This window comes from Jatropha curcas, chromosome 4, assembly GCF_041381405.1.
Source record: "Jatropha curcas cultivar XTBG-Jc1 chromosome 4, XTBG_Jcur_1.0, whole genome shotgun sequence".
NCBI lineage: Eukaryota > Viridiplantae > Streptophyta > Magnoliopsida > Malpighiales > Euphorbiaceae > Jatropha > Jatropha curcas.
In genome coordinates, this window is record NC_143154.1 from 26,228,654 (window position 1) to 26,254,900 (window position 26,247).

Sequence of the window (26,247 nt, forward strand, 5' to 3'; positions counted from 1 at the left end):
ACAGCTATAGTAACTACCCAAATTTGATTTTGTTATTTAATTCCCAATATTAAATCCAAATATTGTGTTGAAGGACCATTGTTAACAGTGAAGGATCATTGACAACTTCTAATTAGTACTACCAATCCTACTTGGTCTGTTTTTAGCCATTGAAACACTTCACTCCCCAAACAACCTATCAGAAATGAACTAATAAAAGCAACAAAACAATGCAATGCAACAAAGGAAAAGGCAAAGAAATCCAACAATATCACTCTCAAACAAGTATTGCCTCTAAACTTTGTATAGTCACTGAGATAAACATGCCAACCGCCAAAGAGCATTCTGCACAATTAACCTTAATGCAGTATGCAAGTTACAACTATCAAATTTAGACATAAGGTACGCATTTCATATAATTTTGACAAAGACCAATATAGCAAGTTGAAAAAACTCAAACGTGAGGGCTAAAGACATGGCAATCCTAATTTCTAACCATTTCAATGTAAACCAAGCTATCCCATATTGCTTCTAACTTCCACCAAATCAATATTTATATATATTGTGTAATTAACTTACTATAAATTGCCACCACTTTCCTGCCACAAGTTGATGATATCAGTAGCCTGATTAAGAAGGATATACATTTGCCTCTTGGATATCCAAGGCTTACTTTCAAGCAACACTTTAAGCCGCTCCCAAGCATCTTCCTTTGGCCAGAAGTAGTAAGAACTCAAAGGGATTGTGCCATAGCCTGGTATAACTTGGTCTAATGCAATACCAATTGATTTTTGCATCCAAATCAACTTCAATACTATCCTTGGTTTCTCCATTGGCTTCACGACCACTCTAAGCTTCTGAAACAAAAAAGACACCCAAAACCCATAAATGGGGTATTGCATTCAGAGCCAATCACAGCTCTAATGTATTAAAAAAAAACAGAAAAATAAGGGGTAGAGCAACGTGAAAAAACCTAATCTTTTTTTCCCCTCTCTGGAAAAAAAAAAAAGAAGAAGACAATTTTAAGAAAGAAAAATTGGACTTGCATAGATAATTGTGTATAACAACCTCTTTAACTGAAGGTGTTTCTTCTTGAGAGAGAATTGGGTCAGCTGCAGAAGCTGAAAGTTTGAGCTTCTGAGCACTTTGAATAATTTTGAGGCTAGATGAGGAGTGTATGCTCAAATAAGAGGGTTTGGGTTTAAAAGAAAGATTTGGGGTTCTAAGTAGAAGATTTTGGGAGGACATATTTAAGGGTTTTAGAGAGGTATTGGTTTTGGGTTGCATTGCCATGGATGCTGACATATCCTAATTTTTTTTGTTCTAGTGAGAGGGAGAGATAAAACAAGAAAGCATTTTTTTTAAATAAGCAAAAGCAATAAGCTTTTGGTTTCTTTGTTCGGTCGGGTAAACGGATCCGGGTAACCCAGGCGCTGAAAATTAGTTGCACTGTTGTGTAAGTTTCACAAAATCTCAAATAAGTATTTACTAATATTTACGAAATATTAGTTTTTAACTTTTAACTTTTTTTTTTAGAAATTTGACAATTAATTAATAAACAATGTATAACTTGAATACATCATAATAATACAAAAATTAAAATTTTATGTAAAAAAAATTAATCTTTCATCTCTGTAATATCGTTCCGAACTTTAATTTTCATAAATTTATTGTAATTTACAATTAAAAGAGTTTAAAATACCAAAATTTATTTATTAAAAAAAGAAAATTATATGAATTTAAAGGTCTAAAGTCTTTAATCACAAGCAATCAATTATTTATCTTATATCTCAAACTACCAACAAAGATTAAATAAAAGATACACATAAAAAAAAAACTCTTCAATAACGAATAACAATTCCATAAAATAAGAGAAATTAATAAATTAAAACAAGTAAACTCATTAATGGAATACAAAAAACATTCAAGATGTATTAATCATTACAGATTTGAGAGATTAATTCTAATATTTTATTCTAAATGAGGTTTGGAAATTATTAAAAATAAACTAAATAAAAATCCAATGGATAGGATTAGATTTTGTAAAAAATCTAAGTACCCCACTATAACTTTTAGGCTAAATTGTTAAAAGCCCCTGAATTTTTGCAGGTTATTTTAATTATACCCCAATATAAACTTTATTCTCCAAGCACTCTAATTTTGAATTTTGATTACAATAATAACACTCTTAATTTAAAGCGACTCAAATTCCATAAGTAAAATAGAAAAAAGTGGGACCCACTATCTGAAACCAAGTTAGACCAACTCAAGGAACGAGTTAATTATAAACAATGCCTATATCTTACACATCAATCCTCAAACCCCTCTTTCTCTCTCATCGTTAATGCCTTTTCTCTCTCTTTTTTTCAGTCAATTGTCATCTTCTTCATCTTGCCTATCTAAATCGTTCAGCTCTCAATCAAACGGTTATTGGCATCGGTCCAAAAACTAGGGCTAAACTAAGGGTTGAATTGAAAGCTTGAAAAATGTCTATATAAAAATTAAAGATAGTACCAAGAGGGGTCTTTTGGTCATAAAACTCATAAATTGTAAATATCATATATATTTATGACTATCTTTGAAGTTTTGTACATATTGTCTAGAAAGTGCACCTTGCTTGAAAGGGCACTCTTTTTTTTTTTTTTTCATTCGGTATGATTATTATACATTCTGTACTATTGGCAGTTACAATAATTACAATAGCCTCAAAGCCCATCAAAGGCAATACAACTCATTATCAAACCCATTAAAAGGCATTACATCCCACGAGGGAGAGAATGCACATTATACTTAAATGTTTATATAGGTGAGAATTGAATCTAGAACCTAGAGGTTCTAGATGCATCACTTTATGATCCCTATAAATAGGAAAAATAAATGTTGTAAATGATACACAAATTTATACAAACAAATAGAATTGTTTAATCGCATTCAAGTCATTTTGTGTCTCCCTTTCTTTTTCGATCTATAATTTTTTATATTTCTCTCATGTTCCTCTCATCCTTGTTTTCCCCTCTTGACCTTTTTTTATCATTGTCCCCTTCTTTTTGGACTAAATACTCACCTATTTTAAGACACTCTTAATAAACCTAGGCTTATCAGACCCATAATAATTTTAGACCGAACAATAAAATACCCTAAAACAAGAATAATGAAACTTAGCCGAACTAAAACCCTGAATGCTCTTCTTTAATTCATGGACATAATAAAAACATGTTATTTTTAAGCAGCAAGTTCCTTTCAATAAAGAAATTGAAAAAATGAAAATGAGAAATTATCACTTCGTGTGAGAGGAAGAAGATGAGATCGACTGCAAGAAAAACAGAGAGAAGGGATTGATGGGTAAGAAAAAAAGATGCCATTTTTCCATTTCTTTTTCTTTTTTTTTTTTTTCTTCAGTGGTTGTTTTTAGATTTGTTCTTTGAGGTGTTACTGATGGACTTGTTTAGTCAGTAATTTCCTTTTTATTATTTTTAATCCTTTTAGTTTTCTTTTCGATAATTTATAAATATGTTATCATTTGCAATAAATCTTGTTAGTCTCTCATATTTGTTATAGTTGCTACAACAAACTCTGCTGTATTCTTTGCTTGTGATAGTTTGTTTCTTGTATGATCCTCTATTGGTTATTTGTATGGTTGCAATTTGAATAATGAAACCCTAATTTGTATTTATTAGGAAAAAAAAATATTATACTCTCGAGAAAGATTTATCTAGGCACGACCAATTTAACTAACCAATATTTGAAGTTGTTCTAAAGCTTGAACTTGAGCTGACCTTTGAGCGGCTGGATTTGATCGGATTTAGCAACTAACGATTTTGACCATAATTCGACAATACATGTATTTTCTTTTCTAAAAAAAGAAATGGAAATTCAGTTCCTGCTATTTTTATTCTAAAAGAATTCAATGAGAATTTGAGAATATTAATAAATTTTATTTCAATATTTTTAGAACACTCATATAGAAAAATCATCAATCTTGTAAATAAATTAAAATAATCAAATAAAACATAAATAAATTATGATGTATAAATTTTTGGAAAATAAATAAATTGTTATAAAAAATTGAAAGAAAAAAAATAATTTCATTAACTTTACAATTTGAAAAATAATACAAATATCCAACAACAAAGAGATCTTAATCGTTAAGCTTATAAATTTCAGGCAGTATGCCAAATATAGAAAAGTCACAAATATATATATATATTTGTAGCTAGACATTAAAAGCAAATAACTGGCAAAATCCCCAAATTAATTAATTTTATATATGTAATAAATTAGATCATATTGGACCATGATTTAATTGTTGATTCCAGATCGACTCCATTACTTTATATAGAAAATATATCTTAATCTATCCTAAACCATACGTTCCTACTTAACTTTTAGAATTTAATTCACTATAATCCAATTCAGTTTTAGTTTAAACCAGTTTATTGGCCACACTTAAACTTCCTTACATCGAATTTATATATTCAACCAATTTAAGGATGACAATCGGTACAAATAAAGGCATGTGTGTTGTTTTAAAAAAAAAAAAAATTAATTAAAATTAATTACTAACTAGGTATATTTATATACTTAGTGGAAGCAATAAATTCTCATATTTCTATCGATAAAATTATGTAAAAACTAACTTAGAGTTAGATTCAACTGGTTTATAGAGCTAATAATTTATCTATACAAAGCTAATAGTTGATAGAAGTCTCAATCGTTAATTTCATCGATACATTTTGTATTTTTTTTTATATTACCAAGTATTTGTATTTTATATTATATTTAAATTCTATTAATTTTATAAAAAATATAATAAATTAATTTTTAAAAAATGATATGTTTGTGTAATTATTTTATTTATAGTTATTTTAAAAATAATGGAATTAATTATTTTATTTATATTGTATATTAAAATGAAAAAATAGAATACACCTTAAAAAATGAAAAATAATATATGATAAATTCTATTAACCAAAATCTATTAACCATTACCAATTTACCAAACTACCAGCTTTGAACAACCATCGCGAGGTACCAGAGTTCAATTAAACAAACAGCCCTTAATCCCTGGTTTCAGTCGGTTAGCTCTAACTCCAATTCCAATTCCAATTCATTTCAGATAATTTTTTAACCAATAAAAGCGAGACACGTACCACATACCTTATATTTGAAACAGATGATTGGCTTTGCAGCAACTGCTATAAAGTTCACTCTTACTTGATCACTCCGTATTCTCTGTTGATAACCCAGCTTTTAAACTGCTAGCGACTTCTTCTTTTCTAGGCTTTTCTGCTTTTGTATCTATAGTAACTATTTTTTATTATATCCGTGCCCCTCCACCTCCGAGAAAAGACTTTACCGCCGGCGACCGGGCATCGTAGATTTCCCGGGCAATCGCGGATCGGTAGGACGAGATGAAGGTTTTCGTTAAGACTTTGAAGGGTACTAACTTCGAAATCGAAGTGAAACCCGACGAGACGGTATAATTTCCTCGTTAATCTCTTAATTGTTTGACAAATTTTCGATTCTTATGTTAGTTGTCCTGATTATAGATTGATAATTATGTGTTTGAGATTCATTTTGTCGATTGAATGTACTGATTGTGTTAGTGTATACGCTGTGGATTATATCTGCCAGTGGTATTGATTCAGAACTACTTGTCGTATGGAGTGAGAGTTTTGGATAGTTTTGTGTTGTTGTTAGTCATAGAAAGTTTTGGATTAATAATTTGTCAACTGGACCTTTGTAAAGTTTATATAAATTCTGAGACTATATCTGGGAAATAAATGAATGAGTTAGTTCAACTCGTTTAAGAATGTACTGTAGTAGGATCTTGAATTGGTTAGTAGTGGGTAGAGCCAAAGATAGACTCGTTCATATCCTAAATAAAACGACAGAAAGGAAAATTTTGGCTGAAGTCATCAAAGTCGCGAATTAGTGGGAATTGATGAGTTCTAGGATTAGAAGAAAAACTGAGGAGAATATACTATCTCGAGCTGTGTGCGTGTTTATCCGCTTGCTCCTGTACGTTTGGCATCGCGGGTTTTTTGGTTGTGAACTTGTAATTTCTGTTGCTTTCATGTTTGTTAAATTGTCACAGCCTCATAAGATCCTTTGTGATTGGATATTGTCACTTTATTGAACTATTGGCACAGGTAGTTGCTAGTGGATTTGTTGATCTCTTTTTGAAAGTTCTCTCATATGATGTCACTTTCCTACCTTCTTGCTTTTTTGACTGAGAACAACAATGTTAACGATGAAATTCAGGTTGCCGATGTCAAGAAAGTTATAGAGACTGCTCAGGGTGCAGATCTTTACCCTGCTGCACAGCAGATGCTGATTTATCAGGGGAAAGTTCTTAAGGATGGCACGACACTGGAGGAAAATAAAGTTGCTGAAAATAGTTTTATTGTCATTATGTTAAGCAAGGTGTGTTTTCTGTTTTCCTTGCTGTGTTCCTTTATCTGAATTTATTTTTCCACTAAGAATAGCAATAAAAGGAATTAGAGGGTTTTTTTTTTTTTTACAATTGCAATAATGTTATTATTAAGATTGTAAAGCGCAAAATTATTCAAACTCTATTATCTGATTCACAAATGCTGGAACATATGTAGAGCAAGGTTTCATCTGGCGGAGCATCAGCTGCTTCAACTGCATCTCCAAGCCCAGTATGTAGAAAATTTTAATCCAATTACATTTTAATTTCCAGCTTAGTTGGGGCTACCTAACTTTTGGATGATGTTTCTGGCATAATTATAATGAGTGAGGAAAACTGCATTGTTTGGTGAAATCTAATATGAGATGCTTTAGCCTGCAAAATTACTTGTTCACTCTCGACAATCATCATGCCTGAAATTTTATTTTAGTGATTTTCGATTATTATGTGTATTTTGATCAATTTAGAAAATATTTGTTGATGCTTTTAAATATTCTAAATATGACTCAGCTTTTATGCTTGTATTGTTTTCCTTTATTATTTTTATTTAATGTATCAGTTATTCCATAATGTATTTGTACCTCATATAATGTGCAAATTATTTTTGAGCCTAGTCATTAGATAAATGATTTGACTGCAACACGATTATTGTAGCATGAGAAAATTAAAGATTAAGAGATATTATTGCTTGTCTAGGAGGAACGTGACATGCAAATGGTATTCCTTTATCTGGGATGGCTGCTCCTTTCCTTTTTCTTTTTTCCTTTTAATAACTTCCCATTCTTGTCATAGGTTTCTGACTAATAGTTGTATGATCAAGACTTTTCATGTGCATGTCTTTGAATATTGTTGCATGGACAAATATGTGGTTATTTGATATCTTTTGATTGTGCGAGATAGGAGATACCTTATTGTAACTAAATTTTTCATGCCTTCTACCATGATTGTTTTGCTATGTTTTTTCAAGCAAAGATAATACCATATGTCCACTTGAATTCCTATTTAGTTGGCAATATGACCTGAAATCATGCTATGCATTGCCATCTGAAGGTCATTTTAACATACCTCCTTGCATGTGCAGGCACAACCTGCAGGTTCTTTGCCTTCTCGTGCAACTCAACCTTCAACAACTACTGAAGCTCCTGCTCCAACTGCAGCACCGTGGGTTTTTTAAATTTGTTTTCTTTATTCATCTTCTACTTTTCTTTAAATGCTTGGTTTCTTCTTTTTTGCGCAAAAAAATACTGCATCTCTATGACAGTGCTTCACTCATTTTCTGAACTCTGGAATTTTGCAGTCCACCTTCTGCTGCTGAAACTATACCAGCTGTAGTTAATCCTGTTTCGTGAGTATTTCTTGTGCTAGTTTTAGATTATTCTGTTCTATTATGGGTCCATTCACAATTTCAAATGAAGCTCGGGGCTGTGAACGTGTGTGATGTGATGAACCCTCTTTCTCTGGCCTGCCATTTTGCCATGATGTTTGATTTTCAAAATGCATAATCTTCTTGCCCTTAGATTTTTTTTGTTTATTGTTTATATTTTATTTTACTCATTTCTTGGTGTTAAAGCAGTTCAGAATCAGACGTATATGGACAAGCAGCATCAAATCTTGTTGCAGGAAATAATTTAGAGGCTACTATTCAACAGATACTTGACATGGGTGGAGGAAGTTGGACCCGTGAAACTGTTGTGCGTGCTTTACGTGCTGCATATAATAACCCTGAAAGGGCTGTTGAATATCTTTACTCTGTAAGTTCTGGATCAATTAGGGCCCTTAAACGTGACCTGTTGACTAGATCTAGCTTATTCTTGGTTGGACATTGTTTGTCATTTCAAGCTTAAATACTGAATTCTTTTGTTAGTTTTGGTTTTTCATCTTAAGCTCTCGTCTGTTTCCCCTTTCTAGGGAAAGCATAAAAAATAAGATCTACATGTTACTTGTATCTTTTTTCAATTGTTTTTCTGATCGCTAGATCATTGTGAATTGCCTGTGTTCTACTGGTAATCCTATGATCATTTTAAACTGTGATGTCAGGGCATTCCTGAGCAAGCTGAGGTTCAACCTGTTGCCCAAATTCCTGCTAGTGCACAGGCTACGAATCCACCAGCTCAGGTTGGACAACCAGCAGCACCTACTAGTGCTGGGCCGAATGCAAACCCTCTAGATTTATTTCCACAGGTATATACTTGATTTTGTAACTTTTGAGCCTTAGAATGGAGTTATAAGTGATGAATATAATTTTGTGCCATCAGGGCCTTCCCAATATGGGTTCCAATGCTAGTGCAGGCACCTTGGATTTTTTGCGTAACAGTCAACAGGTATTTAAGATGTTACACTTGGAATTATTTTAATAAGATTAATTGCTTTGGGATTTCTGAACTGCTTTAACTATTCTGGCAGTTCCAAGCGTTGCGGGCCATGGTGCAAGCTAACCCCCAAATCCTGCAGGTAATTCTTGTTTTGATAATTCATTTGATTGTTTCTTCTATTGGCAGATGTTGATTTTTAACTAGCCGATTGGATGGCCAATAATGTTAGTCATTTATTGCAGCCTATGCTTCAGGAGCTGGGGAAGCAAAATCCACATCTTATGCGGCTCATTCAAGAGCATCAAGCTGACTTCTTGCGCTTGATAAATGAACCGGTTGAAGGAGAGGGGTGAGATGAATCTTGGTTCTTGGAATCTTTTATTGAGTTTTTCTTCCCTGTAAATACTAATTATTACTTAATTCTATGGGTAACTAGGAATGTCCTTGGCCAGTTGGCCTCAGCAATGCCTCAGGCTGTGACTGTTACCCCTGAGGAGCGCGAAGCAATTGAGCGTGTAAGTTCATGACTGCCTGTTACTTATCCAAAAGTTTTGTTGGTTCCATCTAGGTGACATGGTAAAATTACTTTAGCGGCATTGTCTCTTAGCAAGTCACCCTATATTTGAACAAATATTATATTTGTTGTTATCAAATTAGTACTCGATAATACCAAATGTATTTTTTTTTTTTTTTAAATTTTCATTTAGTGGTCTTGAAAGCAAAAAAAGAACTACAAACAAATAGGGGCTTTTTAATAGATTTTCTCCCTGTTTCAAACTATAATAATTTTGTCGGTCTTCATTGACCGCATGAATTTGGCAGCTTGAAGCAATGGGCTTTGATCGTGCAATAGTATTGGAGGTTTTCTTTGCATGCAATAAGAATGAAGAACTAGCAGCCAACTATCTATTAGATCACATGCATGAGTTTGAGGAATGAAACCAAGCGACTGCCCGCTGGAGTGTCTTTTACTCCATATTGGGTGAAGAACTTCTTATCATGTAATCTTATCCCAACTATTTGTCTTGTGAAATTTTATCCTTGGACAAAGATAGCACTTTCTAGTTTCTCTTTTCTTTGTTTAAATATTGGTTGCTGTTACCATCCTTATTTAATAGAAAATTGTGTTGGAATATGGCTTATGAGATCTCTTTTCTACTTTCATTTCTTTTATCTTGTTACTGTAATTTGGAGAGTTGGGTAAGATATTGAGTTAGTGAAAAGTTTCCCAATCATTTTTGAAATGTGTTTGCAATAAAAGAATGAAGAGATTTTTTTTGAAAAATAAAGGTTTTCTTATTGTTGTAAACCTCATTTATTTTTCAGGAAAAAAAAAAAAGGCAACTTTTTGTTTTTTATTTAGTACATAGGCAAAATGTAGCTTGACAGCCAGTGATGGACTAGCTTATTTTAAATGCAGGCTCTGATTCACCTCTCAGCCTTTCAACCGAAAATCTTTTTTGGGTAAATTGTCATTTGGTCTTCCTGGTTTGGTGAAATCGATTGTTTGGTCGCTGCATTCTAAAAATTTATGAATGTTATTGTCATTTATTCCTGTTATAATACTAAGTCAATCTGTCCAAAATTTGTGCATTTCCTATGGTTGATACATTCTTAGAGAGAGAAGAAAAAGGAATGGATTGGAAAATGGTATATAGTTGCTGTGGCTTTCATTTGTTCAAATCTTCTAAGTTTCAAACACAAGATAACTGGAAAACTTTATTACTAAACATAAAAATAGAATGATAAAATCACATCCATAAAATCCAAAAATGATTAAAAAAATAAAATAAACTTGTAGTTTAAGAAAGAAAAATCAATGTTGCAACCCATAGGACAATATCAAAGCAGCCGGACAAGGGACATGAATCCAGAGTCTTTAATGTTTTGTGGAAAGTTAAAAACTGAGAAGCCCCAAATGAAGGCAAATGTAAGATCACGCTTCCTATCATATTTGGTACAGGTTATCATCATTTCTTCTCTCAGGCTAAAATCAAATGTTGTATAAATTGCTCACACCATACCTCCCCCACCTAAAATTGCTCCATGAAGTCGACAACTAGGCAGCATTCAAGACCACGCTTCAACATGGTATCTACCTTCTCTTTCCAGTCTCCTAAGCAGCATTCCAGCAGTTTCCCTCGAAATGTTAGCCTCTTTGGCTATAATTTCTTCAAAGGCTGACATTACATCTGCAGGCATTTTGGTTGATGATCCTGCTACATAAATAGACGCCCCGTCTAACACCAAATTCCATATCCTCTGGCTATGTTCTCGCATTTTATGCTGCACATAGACCTTTTGTGGCTGATCCCTTGAAAATGCAACATAAAAACCTCCACCCCTTTCTTCTGAGAGCAGCCCACCATCTCGTGCATGGAACGACCAAAAATCTCGATACAAAAAGTCATTGTCCTCATTTTGGCAACCAAAGAAGAACATAACTGGTGCAGCTTTGTGAGATGCATCTTGTAAGGATCTTTCCTCCACAAATCCACGAAAAGGAGCACATCCTGTCCCAGGCCCGACAAGAATGAGCGGAAGTGATGGTAGAGGAGGAGGGAGGGAACCTTTTTGAAACCATACTGGAATACATAAACCTGCTAATGGCAAACAAACTTAGGCAATAAACAAATTTTACTCAAGTTAGAAACAAACTTTAAGTTTCAATAACATAATGTCACCCCTACTTTGTTGTGGATTGAGTTTGGCAAGCCATGTGGAACAGAGGCCAGTCTTCTTCCTCTTATAAGGTGTTGTCCATGATACTACATTCACTGTCAAGTGCACTTGATTGGGATGTGCTGAAGGGGAAGAAGAAATAGAGAAAGCCCTTGTTTTTAATGGAGGAAACAACTGCACCAACCACTCAAAAGGCATTTGCACAGAAGGGAAATCCTCTAATACCTGTATTTGAAAGAGATAGTACACAAATCAATCCTCTAGACAGGTTTCAGGTGTTAGAATCTCATAAACTAGTTAGAATGCCAGTTTTCAATTTACACAATCCAAGAGGACAAATACTTCTGAAAGGACAAAATAGATCAATGTAGGAGACGAAGTTTCTTATCACTTAAAGAGACTGCTGAGTGCTATAATTAATCTCATGAGACAAAGCAACTTGCATTAATATAGTATGCCAAGTTTTTTACCCTCTCGCATGAGCCCTTGATTCATAGGGCACCCACAAATGAACCATATGGATAAAAAAGAACAATCCTGTTTCAGTTCTGCAACTTGAAGAAGAGATGCCTGGTATAATGCATCTGTCTGGCAGTATTGACAGTTACATAGTGATGCATATTTCACCCATTTCACCTCTTTATGTTACCATGAAATGGTACTGCCTCCATTACTGGCTTTGCTTCAGCCAACTAAACAAAAAAATGTCTAGACATTTTTAAGGAATCAAACCTCAAAGAAAGATGTTAATCAACTGACTTGCAATGCAAAAAATGCATAAATTTTATTCCATTGCATTCACCTCCAGAACAGTTCTCCGTTCCTTCTGGTTGTATTGGTATAAATCATCTCTTCCTTCAGGTGATGCAAAATATTCAAGTCTCTCCTTTTCGTGTTGAGCTGTTGCAAAAAAGCTCATAACCTGAAAAATTTTAAATTGTATCATCAGCATGGTGGAGGAGAAGCAACAGGCATACAGGGAAAATAAATCATCAAATGCAGCTGGCAAAAGCATGACTTATTATGAAATGCAGATCTCATTAGTTTATTTATCATCAATAATTTCCTCGAGACCAGAGCTCAGACAAAATTGTATGTGCCAGTTGATAGCAGCAAGTACAATGCCCCTACAACAAGGCAACACATACCTATAAACTGAGGCTGAGAAGTTGAGCATGTTAAAGTAATTAGAATAAATTCTTTTGTGCCAGAGCGCTTGAACTAGTCATCAAGATGGAAATTCTATTTTTCCAACAATGTAAAGCTCAGATAAAAAACACATAGTGCTCATCTCATTGACAGAGATAGGCTAAGGTCACTCCAGTAGGCAGAGAATTTATGTTCTCATGATCATGCACAAGTTCTAGAAAGCCAATCAATACCAAGAATTTGAGTTTCTCCCACAACCAGGAAGACCTAGTATGACCACTACCGATTAACCAAATTACCATTTACTGAAACTCCTCCACAAATTATAGACAAAAAAGTACAATCAAAAGTTCAGGGTCCTCGATCATGATTTACAGGAACAATGCTTTTCTACTATTTTAATTCATTTTCCAGGATATATCTATGCACTGCCACAAACCTCAAATTCAAGCTTCATAAGCAGGACAAAAACAGTAAAAACAGAGGTATAAGTACTTTCTTTAGCACTTGCTGATTGAAAAAATAGATAAAACACAAGAAAAACAGGATCCTTGCCTCAAAGAAATAACGTCTAGGGGAAGCAGATGCAATATCCATTGTCAATTCCACATAAGTTTTTAGCTTGATAGGGACATTAGGGGCATTGCCCTGAGCATTCTCCATCACTCGAGGGTGCACCTGAAATGAAACATTTTCATTATTGGAACAAAAAGAAAGAGGAAAAAGGCAATTCACTCTTACCATGCAAGTATGAGATAGCTTGCATTGAAAGAAGGCATGACAAGCTAATGCAGTAATCATTACATCAAAAAGGGAAATGTTTTCGAAAAATCTGAAATTCAAAATAGAGAAATTCTTGACCTTGAGAGCCGATATTGTGGTCAACATGCATAGTTTTGTCTCTATTTTGAATTTCAGATATTTTAGTGTCAAGTTACACCCAAAGTAATTGAGAAATGGAAAGAAAAAATAAAGAGCAGCATCATAATGAAGATAAAACAGACATTATGTGAAACGAGGTACTGTAATTTTATAATAACAGCGCTCAACAAGTTCAATTTCTCATGCTGCACAAGGTAATCTAGCTCTTTCACTCACTATTTGGTGAAATAAATAATATCATACTTAGCTACTTTTATAGATGTGTGCTTGAAGACAAGATAAGTAATATTCGGCATGTTTTCTAAAGACCCTTTCATAATTATATTTCATTGTAAAATTCTCAACATTTTCTCTTTTAGGCAATTAAATAAGGCTTTTACAAACTGACTGGGACACCAACACTAAAGAAGAATTAAGAATATAAGCTTACCATGCAAGTGAGCTACAAATTTATTATATGATTACATGGCAAATGATTATGACCATAACCAGTTTGACAACATCACATGGATCACAACCAACCACTGCAACAATCAGTGAAATCCTAATAGACAGCAATAATGGGAAGAAAACCTCTACACAGGCAGCAACACGAGAATTTGTGCTCTACAAGGTAGGATCAATCCATAATCAATCATGGGAAAGGCATACAGTGATGAGTGATTCAGGATCCAAGTTACAGCGCTGTATAAAAGCATCCACTGCAGCAGGATTTTGGCCCGGTAGAACTTCAAGGACATCACCAACTTCATATTTGATTGCCTGTACAGAAAGCAAACATGGTATGCACAAAGCACTAAATTTAACTCATTCAACATAAAATGAGAATCAAGATGCTCAACAATAACTTACAGATGAAACAAATTCAAATTCAAAATGGCGCACATCTTTTCTGGAGCCTACTCTAGTCAATGATTGATTCCTGACCTACATGAGCAAATTCAAATGAATCTAGGATATAGGGAAACAAGTGCAATTTGACAGTTAGAAAGAGAAAACAAGAAACACCAGAAAAAAACATCTATTTAAAGTTTTCGCAGAAAAAATGAAGTATCTGCTTGGCCTGTTGCAAAAGGAACAAATGAACTTTGACACTTTGTGTTGTCAAATCTTTTTCTTTACTTTTTTTTTTTTTTTTTTTTTTTTTTTTTTTTTTTTATTTTAAATTTTATCAATTCAGGCCATAAACTTGAATTAGAGTTACAGATAACCTTCTGATCAAAATTGCCACCAATTTGTTAATGTATGCACTAAGTAAGAGTTATGAGGTGTACCCCCAAAGAATATATGATTTGATTGGATCTTATTTGACAACAGTCCTTTTGATTGTATAGCCATATATGCTCCAAAAATTGAAACTTCATACTTTATTAGCTCATTCGCAGCTCATTGAGGAACCATAGCTCCCAATTACCTCAACATTGACCAAACTAAGGGTAATTTTGGATAAAAGTTTAAGAATACAATTGTAATACTAATTATAGCAGGTGACCCAAATGAGTAAATTAAAAGAATAGGAAATAGTTGTAAAAAAAAAAAATCATCTTTATAAAAATTCCAGGTGTTCATAATTCTTGCTAGATAAAAGATCAACCATGCAAAGGAATTGGAAATTCATTAAATATTTTTAAGGGAAATTCATGTGGCCAATTATTTCCATATATAAATCTTAACATTTTCAAAGCACTGTTCAATGAGAACATATCCATTTGCATTTCAAACAATGATTTCAACTTCTATCCAAAACAGAAGCAATATTCCAATGTATTGGACTACAAACTAATTCAAATTTGTAAGAACTGCTATTTCAGAACTTAGATAAGAACCCTTCAGGATATACCATAAGCAAGCATGAATTATTACCATTTTAAGAAAGCAATCAGGCTTGCACTTGTTATTAGAAAATTTTCCTGGTGACATTAAGCGAGCCCTCTCAATTTGCTTTTGAATATAGTTTACACCTGAAACAACCATGAGAAAACTCAACATGGGCGACTTATATTCATGCAAACTAACATACTAGACTTCTTTTGCAATTGACAAGGATTCGTGCAATGAGAGTAACGAAACTGAGCAACATAACAAGAATGGTATATGATGAAATAATCAAGAAGGATTTAGCACCGGTGGTGAATATAACATATTGAATTGCACCCACAGACTGAGCAGAAGAGCAATGCATTGGAGATAGATCTATTTATACAATTCCAAGTAGATCAGGACAGAGATCAAGTTGAGTTGAACTGAGATGCTGATATTCATTCCATATCTAACTAAATTTATGCATCATGGGGGTAGTTGACTAATATGGCCTTTTGACCTCTCATTGAGTTATGGGTAACTGGCATAAAGAACCGAATACATACTTAAAAGCACCTCTGGTGATACAGACAAAGCTCTATTATCTAGTGTCAATTATAAACAGAGGTGCCAGATCAAATGGCCGACAACATATATATATAAATAGAGGTCATAATAGCACCACAAAGTGCATGATGACTGTGATACTAAGAATGCAGTTACAAGTACACGGCTGCTCGCCCAGGCAATCATGCACTGCCTTGGCCTCTTTTTACCTGCAAGCAAGGTGTCTTTATCCAGAACTTCATTTTGTGCTTAATTTTTATGCCTTATGCCAAGTACCAGGCACTTGAATCATGAACCTCACTTAAATTAATCTATAAAATTCAAAATTAATCTATGGATCCTATTTTTCTCAGAAAGACGAAATGGCCTAATTGATTTACTTTAAAAAAAATGTATTTGGTCAAATATACTAATATTTCTATGAGCACGTATAGAGAAACTTAGTTTAAAACATAAGACAACAACTGCAACCAAGAGTCTAATTGACAATTTTTTTTTCAGTAGCCCCACAGACGCCACTATCTGATGGTTAGTTTGCCTAACTGTTTATCTTAACATTGTTGTTTACTTTTCTTCCTCTTCTCTCTATTGTTCTCATATCTTTGTTTCTACCCTTTCTCTAATTTATCGGTATTTTATGTCTCATTACTCTTTTCATCTATCTACTTTCTATGTAAGCTTCTTCCTCTAATATATGTCATGCCTTTTTTTTCTAAACTACGATCATTACATAAAGCATGTTGAGCTCCGGTCACCTTGTTTTTAACAAACATGAAACTTTACCTTAAATTTAAAGTTTGCTTCACAAATGTGCCAACTGAAGCTTTGGGAGGCCTAAGTTTAGCCCCTTTGATTCAGTTGCAGCTCTACTCTAGATTCTTCCCCAGTCACCAATTCATCTTTTCAAAAGCATAAACCCTAGTTCTACAAGCATATGCACTTGTATATACTTTTTTTATGAAAATAGGTTCGAACAAAATATAGGAATATCCCAGGAAGTCAAAATGTTAAAATAACTAACTAGACGTCTACAGAAGCCCAAAAAAAAAAAACGAAGTGTATTCTAATGTCTGAAAACAGCTGAGTTACCTGCAGCACTAGATAACTGTGAGTCCACTTTGTCAGTTTCGTGATATGTTATTTGGACTTTTGGTTGATCTATCAATTTTGATACTGGAATCACAAAATCTGGACCATTTGGAAAGAATTTAGGATTGATTTCATACAGTTTGTGCCACAAGGTTGACATCCAAGGATCCAATGCACCTTCATACCTAGAAAGTAGAAACAAAAATCAACGTTTTTTGCAACATAATTTTACCTTAAACTCAATGCCATATTCTTTTTTGGCTAAAGCATGTTTTTCTTAATTAACTGAATTGTATTATGAGTGTACCCTGAAGGGTGCTGATCATCTCCCAAACCTCTCTCCACAATAGCAATTGCCCCGAGATCTAAAAGTCTTCTGTCAAGCTTCTTTGCCACAAACTGAAACCGCCAATCAAAGTGAGCTGAAGTCTTGGTCTTTAAGATAACAGAAGTTGCAATGACATGCACAGAATCACACACATAGTTCCATGACATTCAGAAACTATGAAACAAAAGATAAATAAATAAGCTCTGCATAAAAGCTAAAGGAGAGTTTAGGAAATAGTGTATTTAAGATTTATGATAAATTAATCTCAACTTATAACTTAAGGCTGTATTTTCATACATGTTAAAAATTATCAGAAGAAAAGGACCAATAGACTCGTGTGCAAAAGAAAGAACCTTTAACAATGATGCACAAGCCAATGCCATAGGAGTTTGTTCTCCAGTGTAGTATCTTCCATTAAAGTAGTCTCTTATTATAATGAGATGCTCCACCTTCCACATGCCCTCACCAAAACCCCAAGTATGATACAGTCATTTTTCCATTTTCTTTGAGTTAAGAGAAACAGACATTCTAAAAGAACACTTCCATGGTTTATGCTCATTAAGCATTATACAACCATGGTAAGTAACATAATGATTTTTGCAGGTAAGTATATTCAATATGTCATCCTTAATGCATGTATAGGGAAACAAATTACCTGAGTGAAATATTTAAGTGAAATTATGCATAAGTTACGTCGTTGCATACTCACAAGAACCTAAAAATATATAGAAATTCCTAAAACGCACAAAAAAGTACACGTGAAAATTCATAACAACCAAAAAAGTTCAAAGGTCAGTTGTCCATGGAATAGCAATAGTAATACCATGCAAACAACTAATTAATGACATTACCCCGTAGAAATTATGGACATACAACATTTCCCTACAACCCAAAAAAAAAAAAAAAAAAAAAAAAAAAAAAAAAAAAAAAACTAGAGATTACTTGCATTATATTTTTGGTAGCCAGAATCACCCAAACCAAAAACAGAATAATGAACTCCTTCCAGCCAACCCTTAGTAAGATTTTTCTGCAGAAGAAACCTCCAAAAAGCCTACGCAGGTAGAAGATTAAAAGGAAAATTTAGGGAAAATAAAGAGTAAAAAATGAGACTTTTCAGACCATGTTCCCAAAATAAATAAATTAAACTTCCTATAATGAAACCTCAACCTTCATTGAATCTGGCGTGTCTCCCTGGCCTGTCGTAGAAACAACAAAAATTACAGTGTCTTCTTGAGGTAAAGAGCTCTGAAACATAGTAAATGAGATGTTAGTAACTGCTTTCAAAGCATCAATGAAAATTTGCATAAGAGACTATATACGAGATGACAGCATCGTGACCTTGTTTTCATTTAGAGTCTTACAAGAACTACATGGTAACAATTGCAGTCTACAATTCTTTCGTTTTCTTGCACGTTTAGGAAACAAATAGAAATACTAGGCGAAAACAAAAACTTATACTTGAGCGATGTTTCTATTAGCTTTCAACCAACAATAACATACAATTTCTTCGAATTTTTGGAAGAGAAAATGTAAACTTCATTAGGCTTCCAGCTTTAAGTTTTCTTTCTTTGTTTTAAAAAAAAAAAAAAAAAAAAAAAAAATTCTACTAACATCAAAGAGTCGTTTCTTTCACTTTCCTAGATTTCTCAGAATAATCAAAATCTCGGAAGGATTGACCAAGTTTCCACCACTACAGGATTATAATTTCGCCCACTCTCAAACGTTTTCTATGCAATCAAATAGAAATTTAAAAAGTAGGAAAAAGCAATAAGCTGGTACAAGCAAACTTACAGCATCAAACTCATCCAAAGAACTAAGAGTGACAGGGCACCCTCTGCGCTCAGCCTCACGGCCAATTTGCTCTGCTGCATCCAATGCGTTTCCGGTTTGAGTTGCATATAGTATCACCAGCTGCCTATGTTTCTCCCCCATGACTATACAGCAGTAAATAACAAAGATGGCGATGGTGATGATTATAATCGTAAGAAACAATACTGAATCATTGCACTATAATAAAGCTAAAAGCAAGTGAACAGTAAGCAGTACTTTAAAAATTTGTTTGGTGATAGAAGCTCAAATTTTTTCATGGTTTTCCATCTACTACTATTCCGTTTTTCATCTTCTATTTTTTTCTATTACTTCATTTTCTCATGAAAACAAGCCAAAAACGCCAAATTCACGAAGAAATCTGAAACTAAAAATAAAATGAAAATGGAAAGATTTAAGCTAGGAAGGAGAAAAACGAATACCTTTTAAAATTTCTAAGATTTTATAATTTTTCTGTTATAGTTTTCCTCTTAACACAATCTTCTGAATATTGAGATGTGTGTTATATATAGTAAATATGTAATTTGATTTTAGGGATTAGGGTTTCGATTTTGAAGCAATTTTCCGTATATAAATAGAGAAAGAGAGGATCAGACGGTGAGACAGTGGACGAGAGTCACAGGGAGGGGTTGAGGAATCGTAGGCGATGCGGTGGCTGGGAGGGGCGGAGGGAAAGGGAGAGAAGGCGTCAAGGGGTAACAGAAAAAACAGAGAGGGAAGGGAATCTTTTTTAAACCCACCTATTGATACTGTTTAACTGTGGTTTTTAGCTTTTTACTGATCTGATTTAACAAAAATGATTGTCTTGCCGAAAAATTTCGAGGAGAATTATATATATAAAAAAAATTGTCTCGGAATCCAAGCTTTAACATATTTATCTATCATTTGTTTTACCAGTGCACCAAATCTTAGCAAAAAAATATAAAAGCAATGCTTGAAGTCCAATTTGATCCAACTAGAATCTCTGTAAATAAAATGTCCATGTGCTGTTAAAATCTTATTTTTTGGTTGTTTGCAGAATGCAAGACTTTTACATAGAAATTACTTTTACATGGAAATTTCTCTCTATTTCCAAAGCTCAATCATTCTTCTTATAAGGAAGATCGTTCCCTCAAATACCTACAAAATATGAAAGGGTTCCGTCATGAAGATCACTCCCTCAAGTACCTACAAATATGGAAGTGAGACGAGAGAATCTCCGTGCAGACACTTCCCTAGCCGGCTTTGACGGTTTGAAGATTCAGTATGCTGATCGGAGTTTTCTTTTCCTCCGGTGACCAAATCCACAATGTTCCTCTAGGTTTATTGCTTGTGCTCAACCGTGATGATCGCAATATTTTTGATGCATTTGAAAATGCTGGAGATCCGATGAGTGAGTCTGATATTGCGGGATTTTGCTTCTAGACGAGCATGTACATGTCTGGAATGGGGGTCACAGAAGCTGAACTGGTAAGCGAGAAGATAAGAAAAGACAAAATCAGTAGGAGAGTGGAAGACTAATGTTTACTGAGGTACACAATGTAGTTTTCAGTTTCCGGTCGCATAAAATTGCTAATAGCGAAAATGACGACGTGAGAGTAGGATTCGATAAAAATGAAAATGGATTTTTAGTCACTGAGAATCCAAACATTTGGTTTAATAATTACAGGAGGACAGTAGTTCTGTGAGGGAGGAGAGAAAGTGGGTCCCAGCGGGGAGGAAAAGTGTAGACATAATTCCATCATCGGTGATGTGAGCGCCACCTTTAGCACCTACGCTGAACTCATGCAACATCGGGTATTCGAGTAAATATACATCACAAGATTCTTGTTGTGCCATGCACAACTTGAGCCAAACATTTTTATTGGAAATACAAATAATGTTTTGATTTCAATTAAAAAAAATTTAAAAATCCCCTTTATCAAATATATCAATGTTGGATGGTTGAAAATTTCTGAAATTGTTTTAGAAATTATATCTAAACTCACAAAAAGTTCAAATTGCTATTATTTTTGAAGAACTTGAAATCAAACATTCTTTTTGCACTAGAAAAATTGAATCTTATTATCAAGTATTTTGATAAAAGGCTAAATATATAAATTGAAATCTCATGCCACTTTTAATTTTGAGATAGTTTTATTGCACTTCTAAAATTATAAATTTAATAATATCGCTCACACTTTTATACGGTAACAACTATTTTTAGGATTTTAGCTTTCATATACAAATATAGATTTAATGATACAAGTTTTGAAACAATAACTTTCACATTTTCAACCATATAATAAATGTTTAATTAATTTAATTTTACAAAATTACAATATTCAATAAAATGATATTGCAAATTGAAATATTTAATAAATACATCTTAATATAAATAATGTTCGATAGATTAAAATAAAAGTTAAGCTAACAAAATTCAACTGTAAATTCCATTGGATTAATTGCAAATTTGAGTCAGATGCGTGAAAAAACACATCAATTACCAAATTTTTTTTATCAATTGTGTAAGTGTCTAAAAATATATAAATGCCTGCTAATTATAATCTTTAAATTTTCTCTTGTCCAACTCTAAAGAATACAATACAACATACAATAAGAACAAAGTAGTTCTCTTTAACTTTCAAGCTTAAATGTGAAATAATCTTAAAGTCTCAAAAACTACCCGATCCAACGCAAAGGAATACAACAAAAGTAAAATAAAATACACAACAAGAATAAAAAATAACTATTTTTTCTTTTGTTCGAATTTGGAAACGGAAAAATTGTTGTAAAACAACAATTTCATCATCTCAAGATTTTATTGAAGATATGTATATATATAACTTATTACTTGTACTAAATATTTAAAAATTTATAAAACACAGTTTATAAAAAATAAAGAATAATTATCCCATTGCCCATTGCATATATTGGTTATTCTATTTTTCTCTTATTCCATTCCGTAAGCCAAAGTAGCCCTTAGCCTACACCAAACAAATAAAAAGTATGACCTGTCTGATTTGCATTCATCACTTGCACCATAGACAGAACAATAGCACTCATATCACATCTGATACCATACCTTCAGTATTTTTAGGTAAAATTCAGTTGCTGGTCCGGGCCACATCCATCCAAAACATTAAAGCATGTAACCAACAATATAAACTGCCTGAATAACAATTAATCGCTCTTTGATGATTTAAAAAAAAAAAAAAACATTATAATATGGAAATGTACACGCTGCAAAAAAAAAAAAAAACATTACGCTACAAGTAAATATTTGTGTTTAGAAATGAATTTATCTTACAAGGAAAATACGCGCTCTATCTAACAAAACTGGTTCTAGTTTAAGGGCGACTTGGCTATTTTGGCAAACTGAAAACAGTCGGTCTCTACTGTTGTCGATCATTGCTCTAGTTTTCAGCAACTATTCAGTCTATCATATGCTCGTCAGCTTCATTATGCTGTTCTCTAATAGTTTCAATGTCTATTTCTCCCTTTTCTTGACCTTTTAATGATTTTTTCAAATTGACACCAGTTTGATTGCTCTAATTCTCATGCATTGTTTTGTTTTCTGCATCTTTGATTCCAATGTGTTTTTCCCTCTAGGCCTACTAATCTAGCTTCCTGCTAGCTTTCACTATTGGAAGGTTTTGCTGGGGATGCATCAGATGTTACTGGAAAATCATTTTTAATATCCAAAGAATCAATCCTCATCTATGCTCACTTCAACTGATCCCCTGCCTTCAACAGGTTGAAGATCATTATCATCACCTAAGTTCCCCTTTCTCTCTTCATTATCATCCGCTAAATTCACTCGATTCGAACCTTCTAAATCTCCAATAAATTGAAGATCAGATGAGATCCTAATATTTCCTTGGCTTGATTCTGTTCCCCTTTCACTCTCTTGGATTGGCTCCACTTCCTCCTCTCTTTTATGATGTTTATCCTTTGACAGCGCAGAGACATCATTCGTAAATTGTAAATCATGGGGTCCTTCCATATTGTCATCATCCGCAGGGATAACAGAAATTACTTCCATATTGCCAGCTTCTAGATGCTCCCCTACCTCTGAATCATCTTTTATAGGCTGTGATGTAGAGAACTCCTGATTGTCATCGATTCCTGATTTGATTTCCAAAGATTTTTCAACCAGTTCACGTTCTTCTGCATCACTCTGAGCTTCAGAACCCTTTCCAGTTGCATTTGTAGAGGCAGGGAAAGACTGAAAAGCATCCCAGTCATCTTCATCATCTTGTTCCTCATTTATATTGTCATTATCAGAGTTAACAGAAGCTGCTGATGTGGCAGAATTTCTCTCTCTAACATCCTCTATTGGCAGTGTAGGGGCGGGCAATGGTCGGGTATCTTTTGGCACTGGTAATTTTATTTCTAAAGGTGTTGTAGGTTTTGCTGACATCACATTGTGATCTTGAACTACTGAGGCACGAATGACCCCCTGAAGTAGAGAATGAGCAGCCAAAACGGAAAATTCCTAGTTAAGCACTGAATTGAAAACTACAGTATATATCAACAGCAGGAGCATTCATCAAGCAAAAGTAGAATACCTCCTAAATAATAATAATTCAGTGATTAACAGATGCATGTAACAGATATAGCTCCTGATGAAACAAGTTTTATTCTATTTGATGATGAACAAATGTGATGGTGATAATAAACAGCACCTATCAACACAATGTGACAAAGCTTAAGAACATGTTTTTTTTTTTTTTTTTTTTTTTTTTTTTTTTTTTTGCAGAGTTCAAACTCTAGATGCTTATAAGGAGATATAGCAATTAGCAAGAAATGTAGCGAGAAAGAACCTGAAGTTGCTGCCTGTGACAAAGCTTAAAAACATGATTACTTGTTTTTTTTTTTTTTTTTTTTCAGAGTTCAAACTCTAGATGCTTATAAAGAGATATAGCAATTAGCAAGAAATATAGTGAGAAAGAACCTGAAGTTGCTGCCTATGTGCCGTGGGCATTGATAACAAGACATCCTTGAAGTGAACTGCTAAGGAAGGAACTTGAGCAAGATGAGAAAGAAGCCTTACAGCAGTGCTTCTTAAATCAATGACCTCCTGATATTTAATTGCATAGTAAAACAAATGTTTATTAAGGAGGAAAAACTGTGGCTAACATTGTTTGATTAAGGGGGAGTATCAACAAATATCAACCTGTGAAGAATTATCCTCTGACGCGAAGAAGACCATGAGAATGGCATTGAGAAGCAGACACATAAAACCTCTCTGACATTCAGAATCTTTGGAAAGCGTTTGCAGAAGTGCTAGGAATCTCAAGCACTCACCAGCAACAGCCACCGATTCTTTGCTCACAGGTTTCTGTTACCATAGCAAAATATGACTTATTCAAAACAACAACATTAATCAAAAGCAGGGTCATAGAACAAAGCAATTCATAGAAAACCTTCAACAAAGTCTGAATCATGGTTAAGAAATCTGTAACAAGCTCTCCACAAAAGAATATGATGAAATTAATGTCTTCTATGTTAGTGCTCTGTTGTAGTGTAGTCTTGAGCACTTGCAATCCAGTTGCTTGAACCTGTACACATAAAAGTTTACCTAGATACCTTTCAGTGATTGGCAAACAAAACAGGGCAAAGCATAGATACAAATATATCAAGATCAGCTTACTTGTAGATTTGAGTCAGATAGCATGATTTGGAAATTTCTACAGAAGCATTTGAACATAGTAAAACAGAAGGAGTTACTACTTTCGGTTTCTGCAGCACATTTAATTTGACAAGCTAACTTGGCCAATGACATTGTTTGTTCCAGAGAGAAAGAAAGCTTTAATTGCAGCAGCTTCTGTAAGTTGGATCTTTTATTGTCCAGAAAATGAATGCCCTTCATACAGTCCTCAATCAAGTCAGCAATCAAATTCAGGCAGCTTCCAAGGATTGCTCTTAGATGGGAATTGCGATCATTTCCATGTTCCGCAGAATCTACAATATAAAATCAAAAGCACTTTATTGTATGCTACAAATTTTAGTTAATTATTATAGGATAACACATTGGAACAAGTAAGATAATATTGTTCCATATTATCAGTTTTGCATTTGCTAAGCATTTTATCTGCTGGCGCAATAACAGTAAAAACATCCAGGACATTTCTTGGTGCACTGGCAAAAGTAATGAGCTTGCAACCCAAAGGTGAAAATTTGACTGTTTAAATCTGCCACTTCTAGGAAAATGATGCAAGGGGGTGCTATCTCAAAAAATTTCATCCCACTTCTGTGGGACCCCGAGATCAGCCTTCTTCTTTTATTATTTTGTTATAATTGTATCAAATTATGCACTAACTGAACGAGAATTTAGCCAATCAAGAAAGGTGCCACCTTCATATACATCAAAAGGTGGAAACTAATAACTGAATAGTGCCTCTTGTTAGTTATACACTCTTAATGTGATGTATTTTACATCAATATATGACTAGATATAGAAGAAATCTTATCATCCAAGTATTTGGTGTAGAAAAATTTTGAAGACCTAAAGTTGTCAAGGGAAAAGAGGATTTGCATAACAATCCTCCCAAGGCCACAAACAAAATGGTTTGATTTTTCCCCCATTGCTTTTCTGCATAACAATGGCATCCATTTTCTTTTCAGTTAAGTTCATTGGACCTATTAGAAAGAAAAAATTGTTAAATTTGACTAGATTTAGTTTTTATTTACCACCACACATTTATGCAACGTGAAATCATCAAAGAAATGTTGCTTTAGGATTGAAATTTACATTCTCAGTTGATTTCATCAAACAAAGCAATGCAAATGGAGTGAAACACAAGGGGTTATGTCATGTGTCACATCAAAACCAAAGAGTGGACACATGAAAAATCTTTCAATGTTGAATTGATATGAGGTCCCTTACAATTAGTCAGCAAAGAATGAACTCGCAACAAGAAGTTCTCACCATCAGTAAATTCCTTCATCAAGGGGCTGATGCACCTTACAAAATCATTAACTATTGAAAAGCATACTTCACTTGAAGCTTCACAGATGCACTTGTAACCAACTAACAGAAAGGCCAACACGAGAGACTTTAATTTCTTCTGTATCTTAAGACAAGTCAAAGACAATTAAGTTAACAGTTTAAGATGATAATAATGATAACAGAAGATAATAAGTGAATATTCTTGATTAGTAAAATTCTGAAAGAGAAATATAATGTACCATAAAGATCAACCAATAAAGACATCAGAAGAATATGAACCAGTTAA

The 26,247-nt window shown here is 33.6% G+C and overlaps 4 protein-coding genes across 17 annotated transcripts in view; 1 reads left to right on the forward strand and 3 right to left on the reverse strand.

The window, feature by feature from the left end:
• Positions 1-250: 250 nt before the first annotated feature.
• LOC149497081 (small ribosomal subunit protein cS23-like) lies at positions 251-1,322 on the reverse strand. The gene is made up of 2 exons (XM_089720309.1): positions 1,048-1,322; positions 251-836 (listed from the first exon to the last, which is right to left on the reverse strand). The coding sequence occupies exons 1-2, from the start codon at positions 1,282-1,284 to the stop codon at positions 558-560; spliced, it is 516 nt and encodes a 171-aa protein (XP_089576435.1). The 5' UTR covers positions 1,285-1,322; the 3' UTR covers positions 251-557.
• Positions 1,323-5,198: 3,876 nt separating this feature from the next.
• LOC105638718 (ubiquitin receptor RAD23d) lies at positions 5,199-9,859 on the forward strand. The gene is made up of 12 exons (XM_089720307.1): positions 5,199-5,456; positions 6,244-6,405; positions 6,591-6,644; positions 7,494-7,573; positions 7,710-7,757; positions 7,986-8,163; positions 8,450-8,593; positions 8,668-8,733; positions 8,816-8,863; positions 8,967-9,073; positions 9,161-9,239; positions 9,547-9,859. Exons 1-12 carry the CDS (start codon positions 5,391-5,393, stop codon positions 9,661-9,663), a joined length of 1,149 nt encoding a protein of 382 aa, XP_089576433.1. The 5' UTR covers positions 5,199-5,390; the 3' UTR covers positions 9,664-9,859.
• Positions 9,860-10,497: 638 nt separating this feature from the next.
• Positions 10,498-20,674, reverse strand: LOC105638717 (Flavodoxin family protein). 12 transcript variants are annotated; one of them, XM_020681160.3, is made up of 13 exons: positions 20,216-20,674; positions 19,013-19,155; positions 18,389-18,466; positions 18,168-18,272; positions 17,201-17,328; positions 16,894-17,078; positions 15,301-15,398; positions 14,290-14,364; positions 14,089-14,199; positions 13,111-13,233; positions 12,209-12,328; positions 11,415-11,631; positions 10,498-11,327 (listed from the first exon to the last, which is right to left on the reverse strand). In XM_020681160.3, exons 2-13 carry the CDS (start codon positions 19,151-19,153, stop codon positions 10,795-10,797), a joined length of 1,914 nt encoding a protein of 637 aa, XP_020536819.1. In that variant the 5' UTR covers positions 19,154-19,155; positions 20,216-20,674; the 3' UTR covers positions 10,498-10,794. The 12 variants fall into 12 exon arrangements, with proteins under 12 accessions (XP_020536819.1, XP_020536818.1, XP_020536817.1 ...); XM_020681159.3 differs by having other exon boundaries at positions 20,168-20,674; XM_020681158.3 differs by lacking the exon at positions 20,216-20,674 and adding an exon at positions 19,471-19,828.
• Positions 20,675-22,183: 1,509 nt separating this feature from the next.
• The window catches only part of SWEETIE (HEAT repeat-containing protein), a 33,656-nt gene continuing 29,592 nt past the window's right edge, over positions 22,184-26,247 (reverse strand). Inside the window, exons 43-48 of one of the 3 annotated variants that reach the window (XM_012222565.4) lie at positions 25,941-26,085; positions 24,663-24,973; positions 24,436-24,570; positions 24,186-24,350; positions 23,964-24,089; positions 22,184-23,468 (exon numbers count right to left, since the gene is read on the reverse strand). In XM_012222565.4, coding sequence (XP_012077955.1) covers positions 22,716-23,468; positions 23,964-24,089; positions 24,186-24,350; positions 24,436-24,570; positions 24,663-24,973; positions 25,941-26,085 — 1,635 coding nt within the window. In that variant the 3' untranslated portion in view covers positions 22,184-22,715. Of the gene's footprint in view, positions 23,469-23,963; positions 24,090-24,185; positions 24,351-24,435; positions 24,591-24,662; positions 24,974-25,940; positions 26,086-26,247 lie in introns of those variants that run through there. The other 2 variants (XR_016320671.1, XR_016320672.1) reach the window with 2 other exon arrangements.

What these genes read in the sequence shown, in the direction of transcription:
- LOC105638718 (XM_089720307.1), top strand. Translation starts at nt 5,391, where the DNA reads ATGAAGGTTTTCGTTAAGACTTTGAAGGGTACTAACTTCGAAATCGAA. An exon ending in AAGTGAAACCCGACGAGACG is followed by an intron (nt 5,457 to 6,243) that starts GTATAATTTCCT and finishes GATGAAATTCAG; the next exon opens with GTTGCCGATGTCAAGAAAGT. An exon ending in CTGTTGAATATCTTTACTCT is followed by an intron (nt 8,164 to 8,449) that starts GTAAGTTCTGGA and finishes CTGTGATGTCAG; the next exon opens with GGCATTCCTGAGCAAGCTGA.
- LOC149497081 (XM_089720309.1), bottom strand. Translation starts at nt 1,284, where the DNA reads ATGTCAGCATCCATGGCAATGCAACCCAAAACCAATACCTCTCTAAAA. An exon ending in AAACACCTTCAGTTAAAGAG is followed by an intron (nt 837 to 1,047) that starts GTTGTTATACAC and finishes TTTTTGTTTCAG; the next exon opens with AAGCTTAGAGTGGTCGTGAA.
- LOC105638717 (XM_020681160.3), bottom strand. Translation starts at nt 19,153, where the DNA reads ATGGGGGAGAAACATAGGCAGCTGGTGATACTATATGCAACTCAAACC. An exon ending in CTTTGGATGAGTTTGATGCT is followed by an intron (nt 18,467 to 19,012) that starts GTAAGTTTGCTT and finishes ACTATGTTTCAG; the next exon opens with AGCTCTTTACCTCAAGAAGA. An exon ending in GATGATCAGCACCCTTCAGG is followed by an intron (nt 17,079 to 17,200) that starts GTACACTCATAA and finishes TCTACTTTCTAG; the next exon opens with GTATGAAGGTGCATTGGATC.